Source organism: Salvelinus alpinus, chromosome 12, assembly GCF_045679555.1.
Source record: "Salvelinus alpinus chromosome 12, SLU_Salpinus.1, whole genome shotgun sequence".
NCBI classification, from domain to species: domain Eukaryota; kingdom Metazoa; phylum Chordata; class Actinopteri; order Salmoniformes; family Salmonidae; genus Salvelinus; species Salvelinus alpinus.
Genome location: NC_092097.1, coordinates 55,369,463 through 55,378,685, shown reverse-complemented (window position 1 = coordinate 55,378,685; position 9,223 = coordinate 55,369,463). Strand labels below are relative to the sequence as shown.

General features: G+C 44.6%; 1 protein-coding gene across 2 annotated transcripts; it reads left to right on the top strand.

Annotated features, from left to right (window-relative positions):
• The first annotated feature begins 5,398 nt into the window (after positions 1–5,398).
• Positions 5,399–8,778, top strand: LOC139536369 (L-rhamnose-binding lectin CSL3-like). Of its 2 annotated transcripts, XM_071336853.1 has the most exons (9): positions 5,399–5,522; positions 5,836–5,871; positions 5,949–5,993; positions 6,155–6,290; positions 6,645–6,763; positions 8,046–8,090; positions 8,201–8,336; positions 8,413–8,520; positions 8,590–8,778. In XM_071336853.1, the coding sequence occupies exons 1-8, from the start codon at positions 5,492–5,494 to the stop codon at positions 8,516–8,518; spliced, it is 654 nt and encodes a 217-aa protein (XP_071192954.1). In that variant the 5' UTR covers positions 5,399–5,491; the 3' UTR covers positions 8,519–8,520; positions 8,590–8,778. The 2 variants fall into 2 exon arrangements, with proteins under 2 accessions (XP_071192954.1, XP_071192955.1); XM_071336854.1 differs by lacking the exon at positions 5,836–5,871 and having other exon boundaries at positions 5,451–5,522.
• Positions 8,779–9,223: the final 445 nt, after the last annotated feature.

The window sequence follows — 9,223 nt, the reverse complement described above, 5'->3', positions numbered from 1 at the left end:
GAAGAGAATTCCTTTGTCCTGAAAGTTTACTCTCTCTCTTAATACTGTTTAGCCATGAGGAGATCCTCAGGAATTTACAACGTCTCTCTGTGATCACAGCATGGGTTGAAGGAGCAAAGGGGGAGGCAGGGAGAGGGGGATGGGGTTTGCTATACCCACGCAGGCAACGTCATGACAACAGTGATGGGGGGTGGTCGTATGACCACAGACCCATTACGGACGCAGGCAATGAGGCAGTGCTCACTGAGATCCTGGTTGAAGACAGCAGAGGTGCATTTGGAGGGCAGGTTGGTTAAGATGATATCTATGAGGGTGCCGTGTTTACGGATTTGGGGTTGTACCTGGTAGGTTCATTGATAATTTGTATGAGATTGAGGGCATCAAGCTTAGATTGTAGGATGGCCGGGGTGTTAACCATGTCCCAGTTTAGGTCACCTAACAGCACGAGCTCTGAAGATAGATTGGGGAAATCAATTCATATATGGTGTCCAGGGCCCAGCTGGGGACAGAAGGTGGTCTGTAGCAAGTGGCAACGGTGAGAGACTTGTTTCTGGAAAGGTGGATTTTTAAAAGTAGAAGCTCAAATTGTTTGGGCACAGACCTGGAGAGTAAGACAAAACTCTGCAGGCTGTCTCTGCAGTAGATTGCAACTCCGCCCCCTTTGGCAGTTCTATCTGTTCAGAAAATGTTATAGTTAGGGATGGACATTTCAGGGTTTTTGGTGGTATTCCTAAGTCAGGATTCAGACACGGTTAGGACATCCATGTTGACAGTGGCAGTGAATACAACAAACTTAGGGAGGAGGCTTCTAATGTTAACATGCATGAAACCAAGGCTTTGACGGTTACATAAGTCAACAAATGAGAGCGACTGGGGAATGGGAGTGGAGCTAGCCACTGCAGGGCCTGGGTTAAACTCTACATCACCAGAGGAACAGAGGAGGAGTAGGATAAGGGTACGGATAAATGCTATAAGAACTGGTCGTCTAGTACGTTCGGAACAGAGAGTAAAAGGAGCAGGTTTCTGGGCAAGGTAGAATAGATTTAACCTTTCACGAGTATCAATCCCGGATCCGGGAGCACCCCCCACCCCCCACACACTGATTAGCATAGCTAGCATAGCTTCACAAGTAGATAGTAGCATCTAAATATCATTAAATCACAAGTCCAAGACACCAGATGAAAGATACAGATCTTGTGAATAAAGCCACCATTTCAGATTTTTAAAATGTTTTACAGGGAAGACAAAATATGTAAATCTATTAGCTAAACACGTTAGCAAAATACACCACTATTCTAACTCCATCAGTTTCTTACTCCTTCAGGTGCTATCACCAATTCGGCTCAACTAAGATATTGATAGCCAATAACCTATAAAAAAAACCATCAGATGACAGTCTGATAACATATTCATGGTATAGGATAGTTTTTGTTAGAAAAAAGTGCATATTTCAGGTAGAAATCACAGTTTACAATTGCACCGACCATCACAAATCGACTAGAATTACTAGATAGAGCAACGTGTATGACCAATTTACTCATCATAAAACATTTCATAAAAATAGACAAAGCATAGCAATGGAAAGACCCAGTTCTTGTGATTTCAGACCATATTTCAGATTTTCTAAGCGTTTTTCAGCGAAAACACAATAAATCGATAAGTTAGCATACCACATGTGCAAACGTTACCAGAGCATCGATTCCAGCCAAAGAGCGCTATAACGTAATCACCGCCAAAATATATTAATTTTTTCACTAACCTTCTCAGAATTCTTCCGATGACACTCCTGTAACATCATTTTACAACATACATATACAGTTTGTTCGAAAAGGTGCATATTTAGCCATACAAAACCGTGGTTACACAATAAAAATACTAGGAAATCAAGCCTCAATATGTCTGACGTCATCTATCAGAGTGATCTAGTTTAATTGAAAGCTAATCATATACTTGACTAAAAAATACAGGGTTGACAGGAATCGAAAGACAAATTAGTTCTTAATGCAATCGCTGATTTACATTTCTAAAATTATCCTTACTGTGCAATACAGGGTTCGCCAAGCGAAGGGATAGAAAACAAAATGGCGATATATGCGTTTAAAATATTTCGACAGAACAACGATTTATCATATTAAATATTACTTACTATGAGGTGATTTTCCATCGGATTCTTGGGCAATGTATTCTTTCTTGGGTATAATCTTCTTTTGGTCGAAAGATGTCCTTTGTCCGTCTAAATGCCCGCTAACGTTCAACCAGGACCCCGAAATGTGCCCGGTGCTTCACATAGAAATGCATCAAAATCGCACTAAACGGATATAAATTGCTATAAAACGGTTTAAATTAACTACCTTATGATGTTTCTAAGTCCTATATCGAATTAAATTACAGACGGATACATTTCAAGTTGATAACCGAGCCTGTGAAAATGGCATCCGGAGGTCCCTTCCTGCGTAAGGGCGAGCGTCGAAAGGGGGGCTACTCTCACTCCTTGGTCTTTTATAACCTCTGAGAGCTACCTAGAAGGCCCATTCCACTTCTCATTGGTTACTGACATCCAGGGGAAGGCGGGTGCAGTTCGTGTCGTTCCATAGGATAGACAGAGACCTTAAAAACTGATCTGAAACCAGAGCTTCGCTCTCAGACCTTTCACTGTCTGTCATGGATTTCGCTGTAGAAAGAGTTCTGGGTCACCCACAGACATAATTTCAACGTTGTATGAAACTAGAAAGTGTTTTCTATCCAATAGAATTAATAATATGCATATTGTACAAGCAAGAATTGAGTACTAGGCAGTTTAATTTGGAGACGACAAAATGCTAATTCGGAACAGCACCCCCTGTAGTCGCAAGAAGTTAAGGCATAATGTACAGACAAAGGTATAGCAGGATGTGAATATAGTGGAGGTAAACCTATGCATTGAGTGACGATGAGAGAGATATTGTCTCTAGAAACATAATTTAAACCAGATGAGGTCACCGCATGTGTGGGAGGTGGAACTAAAGGGTTAGCTAAGGTGTATTGAGCAGGGCTAGAGGCTCTACAATGAAATAAGGCAATAATTACTAACCAAAACAGCAATGGACATGGCATATTGACATTAGGGAGAGGCATGCTTATCCAAGTGATCATTGGGTCCATTGAGTAGCTGGGCGAGCTGGAGACACATCGATTCAGACAGCTTGCGGGCCTGGGCATGCAGGCTAGCAGAAGGGTCTTAGAGGGACTTCGCGACGGAAGGAGTCATTTGTAGCCCCTTCATGTGGTTACGTCGGCAGATCAGTCATGATGGATCAGCAGGACTCCCTGTAGTAAAAGGGTCCAGGCCAATTGTCAAAATAGGTATTGTAGCTTAAGGAGTGGCTGATGGACCTCTTCAGCTAGCCGGGGGATGGGCCTAGCATAGGCTAGCTCCAGGCTAATTAGTGCTTGCTTCGGGACAGAGACGTTAGCCAGGAGAAGCCAATCAGCCAATCGGAAAGCAGCTAGCTAGCTGCGATGACCCAGGTGAAAAGGTTCAGAGCTTGCGGTAGGAATCCGGAGATATGGAGAAAATAAGCCCGATTTGCTCTGGTTTGAGTCGCGCTGTGCAGACTGGCGAGAGATGTCCTTTGCTAAAGGTAGTTGATGACCGCTAGCAGTGGTTCAAAAGTAAAGAAAATAGCAGAATCATACCACATTACTAAGCTTGGGCCCTTGGTCTCAACCCCGCCCTTTGCAGCTGGGTAGACGGGCCGTACTCGGGTGTGAAGGTAGGCAACAACACCTCCGCCACGCTGATCGTCAAGACTGTGGCCCCACAAGGGTGTGTGCTCAGCCTCCTCCTGTACTCCCTGTTCACCCATGACTGAGTGGTAACTCAATCATCAAGTTTGCTGACAACAGTGGTGGGCCTGATTGCCAACAATGACAAGACAGCATACAGGGATGTGAGGGGCCTGACGGAATGGTGCCAGGAAAATAACCTATCCCGCAATTTCAACAAAACAATGGAGTTGATTGTGGACTTCAGTAGACAGCAGAGAGAGCTAGTCCCCATCCACGTCTACTGGGCCACACTGGAGAGGATGAAAAGCTTCAAGTTACTTGGCGTGCACATCACAATCAACCTGACATGGTCCATTCACAGAGACAATGTGATGAAGGCGCAACATCGCCTACTCAACCTCAGGCTGAAGAAATTTGTCTTGTCCTGTAAGGCCCTCATGAACTTCTACAGGTGCCCCATTGAGAGGATCCTGTAGGGCTGTATCAACGCCAGGTACGGCAATTGCAACCACAGGGCTCCCCAGATGGTGGTGCGGTCAGCCCAACGCATCACCAGGGGCACACTGCCTGCCCTCCAGGACATCTACAGCACGCAGTGTCACAGATAGGCCAAGAAGATCATCAAGGACCTCAGCCACCCGAGCCATGGCCTGCTCACCCCGCTACCATCTAGAAGGAGGTGATAGGACAGGTGCATCAAAGCTAACCCTAAGAGACTGAGAAACTGGAGATAGAAGTTTCTTACTCCAGGCCATCGGACGTTGAAATAGTAACCTCTAGCCGGCCTCCGCCCAGTACCCTGCCCAAACTTAGTCTCTGTTAAAAGCAGGGTACTGGGCTGATACCACCTGGTACTCTACCCTGTACCATAGAGACTGCTGCCATATGTACATAGTCATTCAACACGGTTCACTTTAATAATGTTTACAGTAGAGTACCTGTACTGGGGTTCTGTGGTCACCAAACTGCCTTCAAGCGCAGCGGTCTCCCTTCACAGGAGTGGCAAGTGGGAACATATAAATGAACAAAATCACTCGGACCAGCCTTTCTGGACCGTGGCGGTAAAGCCTGATAAGTGCAACACCCAAAGGGCTCGCACGTTGACGGGCAAGGCACCTGTCCAGCAGCCCTGAGAATTGAAGAGGTAATTTAGGCAATTCAAGGCAATTTACTGCACATACAGTTATGCTGTGTTTGCTCAAGAGTATAATTAATTGTCTGATCCCTCCTGATGACCCGGATTGAATATTGGGGTGCGTTCAGCAGGATGCAACCTTTTGGAAGGTTCAGATAACAATATGCTATTTTGAACAAATATGTCTCTCCGACATGTAGATTTAGGAAATACGTTGTCTCTATTCATGAAATTTATATCTGCAATGATCGAAGGTTTTTTGACTGAACGTGGCCCATGTAATTCTTCCTTAACGAAGAAGCACCACCTAGATGGCTACTTTAAAATGTTGGAAGCCCTCAATGGCAGTGTTCATGCCAAAATGGATTTTATCCACCTAGAGTCCTCTATCTAACTCCATGAGACTGACTCAATAGCCAGGTTCAGACCAGCAAACGCCGGCCCCTGATTGCAATGAGGTGCACCTGGAGACAAAGAGATACACCTGGGTTAATTAAGACATGTCACATAACATAAATACCAGGTGTATTGGGTCTTGTTGTCATCAGTTGCATTTTCTCTGTTACTACCACTCCTGTACCTGGAATCATGCGCATTTTCAGACTGATGGCGGTCACATGTGAGTATACAAAATCTGTATCTGATGCAGATTAGAATTTAAATATATATGACCAAATGTTTGTATTTGTGAGTAATAGAAGTACATGTCATATGATTTGAGGGACATTCAGTCCCTATTGGACAAAAAACTATTCAAAACAAAATCATTAACAAATGTGACATCTTGTGCCTGGAATAAGAGACCAAATGCTCAACTTGACTATAATACACTTAGTATAACTGAAATGCTTGAGTATAGAGACCAATGCTGAATTCTAGTTTCATGGTCCAAGTGCATATGTTGCTCAACTAGCTGTGTGATGTTGTTTCAGTGCTGGCTGCAGCTTGCTGTACACTAACGGATGGAGGTACTGTATGTAATGATGATACTACTTAACCAAGCTAATGTGAGTGGTGTGTAATTCCTGTTTATTTGTCCTGGCAGCAATCAGCATCACGTGTGAAGGCTCTGATGCTTTACTGCAATGTGGTAAGCTAGTCCACACTGCTGAACAGTATAATCACTGACCACCTATGATAGTTTCTACTGTAGATTAGCGTCACTAGCCCACACCATAGAGACCCAGACTTGGCTCTCCTTTGTCCCTCACCTTTCTCCTTTTCAATGTCTCTCTTCCCCATCTCCCTCAGATGGAGGTAAGATTCAAATCAAGCGTGCCAACTATGGTCGTCGTCAACACGATGTGTGTTCCATTGGGCGCCCCGATAACCAACTCACCGACACCAACTGCCTCAGCCAATCCACCACCAGCAAGATGGCAGAAAGGTACTAGAACCTGTAGAAACTCCTTGGCTGTGGTGTAAACAACCACCAGCAAGATGGCAGAAAGGTACTAGAACCTGTAGGAACTCCTTGACTAGTGTTAACCAGCAAGATGGCAGAAAGGTACTGGAACCTGTGTTTACCTGTAGGAACTCCTTGACTAGTGTTAACCAGCAAGATGGCAGAAAGGTACTGGAACCTGTGTTTACCTGTAGGAACTCCTTGACTAGTGTTAACCAGCAAGATGGCAGAAAGGTACTGGAACCTGTGTTTACCTGTAGGAACTCCTTGACTAGTGTTAACCAGCAAGATGGCAGAAAGGAACTGATGACCTCTACCTGTCTTTGAAACACACAGATGCGGTGGGAAGAGCGAGTGTGTTGTGCCGGCATCCAATTTCGTTTTTGGAGACCCCTGTGTCGGGACTTACAAGTACCTGGACATCAAATACTCCTGTGTCCAACAGCAAGAAACAAGTCAGTCTCTGAATGTGTGCAAATAACACTTAGTGGTGGGCACCAATGTCCATAATTAGATTCAACGTACTATCGGTATGACGGGATATTGTTTAATACTCCTACCCACTTTACTCTTTTGTAAAAGAGTGCACTCTGCTGATAGCTAGAAAAGGAATAGAATGGGTCGTTCCCCTATGGTACTAGATTGCTAACTACGTTTTATTAAATGCCGTCTTATGGCCACAACGCTTCATACGTGCATGGGTTTCTCAACGTGTAAACCACCCTCACCTGCTAACTAACCCTAGCTAGCCAACAAGCTGTGGTTATTGAAAAATGTAGCCGGCAACAACTTTAGTTAGCGTAGCCTATAGGGAGGTCAGGGACCTGGAAGTGTGGTGCCAAGACGACAAAGGAACTGATAGTGGACTACAGGAAACGAGGGCCGAGCCCCTCCCAACCAGGAGGCTAGAAATATTTGGTATCAGCCCTCCGATCCTCAATTCTACAGCTGCACCATTGAGAGCTTTTTGACTGGCTGCATCACCACTAGGTATGGCATCTGACTGCAAGGTGCTACAGAGGGTAATGTGTACGGCCCAGTACATCACTCAGGCTGGGCTCCCTGCCATCAGGATCTCGACACCACGTGTGTCTGAAGGCCCTACATACAGACTCGAGCCACCCAAGTCATACTGGTCTCTGCTACTCCATAACAGATGGTACTGCTGCACCAAGTCTGGAACCAACAGGACCCTGAATGGCTTCCACTTCCCCCAAGCCATAAAACTGCTGAATGACTACCCCGACCATCTGCACTGACCCTTTTTGCAGTAACCTTTTCGACTTGCCTCATATGCTGCTGCTGTTCCTTATATGTACATATCTCGCTCAATTAGCCAGCAAGAACATGGAAGGGAAGTGTCTCAAGCTTATTTGATGGTTGTGCACTTAATCTGGTTTACCACTGAATATGTTTCAGTGAACGGTAACTAGCTAGAGCAACTCCCACAGATTGGTAGGGTCTATAGCTAATCTGACAGATGGCACAAACTGCATAGAAATTCAGATTTGGTGTAGCGGGTCGACCTGTTTTCACCAGCTTACCAACTGTTCATAAGGAAGTGAAACTACAAGGTAACGGTGGAAGATGACGCGCATTACTTTGTATACTTTACTTCATGCCAACACGTTGATTCCAGGTGCATTTTAAACATTCCCTATTAGTCCCCATCACTAACACTTCACCAGGCTAATGTGTCTTAATTTGTGTGGTGTAACTCCTGTGTTGTCCTTGCAGTAAGCAGCATCATATGTGAAGGCTCTGATTCTCAACTACTATGTGGTAAGCTGGTCAACACTACCATACAGTGTATTCATGTGGTGACATATGTTAGTCACTAGCCCACACATACAACCAGATTTGGTAATCCTTTTCTTTGATCTCTTCCTCAGATCGGGGTGAGATCCATATTCAGCGTGCCAACTATGGTCGTCGTCAACACGATGTGTGTTCCATTGGGCGCCCACAAAACCAACTCAAAAACACCAAGTGCCTCAGCCCATCCACCACCAGCACAATGGCAAAAAGGTACTGAAACCGTTAGTGTGCATATACCTGTAGGCACTCATTGGCTGAGATGTTAAACTCTACCTGTTTCACACAGGTGTGACGGAGAGCGCCAGTGTATCGTCAAGGTATCCAACTCCGTGTTCGGCGACCCCTGTGTCGGAACCTATAAGTACTTGGATGTGGCTTACACCTGTTACTGAATGTGAGTTGTATATGTTCATGCACAAATGACTGGGAACTAGAATGCTGGTACTGATGGTTTGTCTTGCAGGATATCTTCCTGGGGAACCTGAAGATGTACAAGGCTTCTGTGACTTTATCATTGGGTCATGCTGTTTTCCTCCAACTGCCAAATCAACTTCAGTGACCATTGTAAACCTGTGCCTTTTGTGCTGAATTATTTCTTAAACAATTTCTGAACTGTGGTTGTTGGTCTGAATTAAATGACGTGGCTGGAAGACGATACTGGTTGCCTCTTGTATATTACTAAATGTCATACCAATATTACTGACCATGTGTCCGGTATTCTCTCTTACACACTTTTCACCGCACTCATTTGTACCTGGGGATAACTTGCCTTTGTCTTGACGTCTGTAAGCTGTGCCCACCTTTAGGCAGATGTAGAAAAGTTTAATACTCATTGTGATCACTTTCCTGACTACCTCAGGCGGTGTGATCTGGATGGTCAAACAATTTAAATGAATTGAACCTGCCTCTCAAATCATTGACAGGTAGTACTTATGCCATCAGCAGCCTTAATGGTCCTAATTTGTATTAATCACCAGCTAAGCTGGTCACAAAGCAGACCTGGATGGGTGAGACATTTTTATACACTGTTTAGACCCTACAAACATTGATAGTTAAGTGGTTGGATCATGAACTAATTGTTACTGTGTAAATTCAGC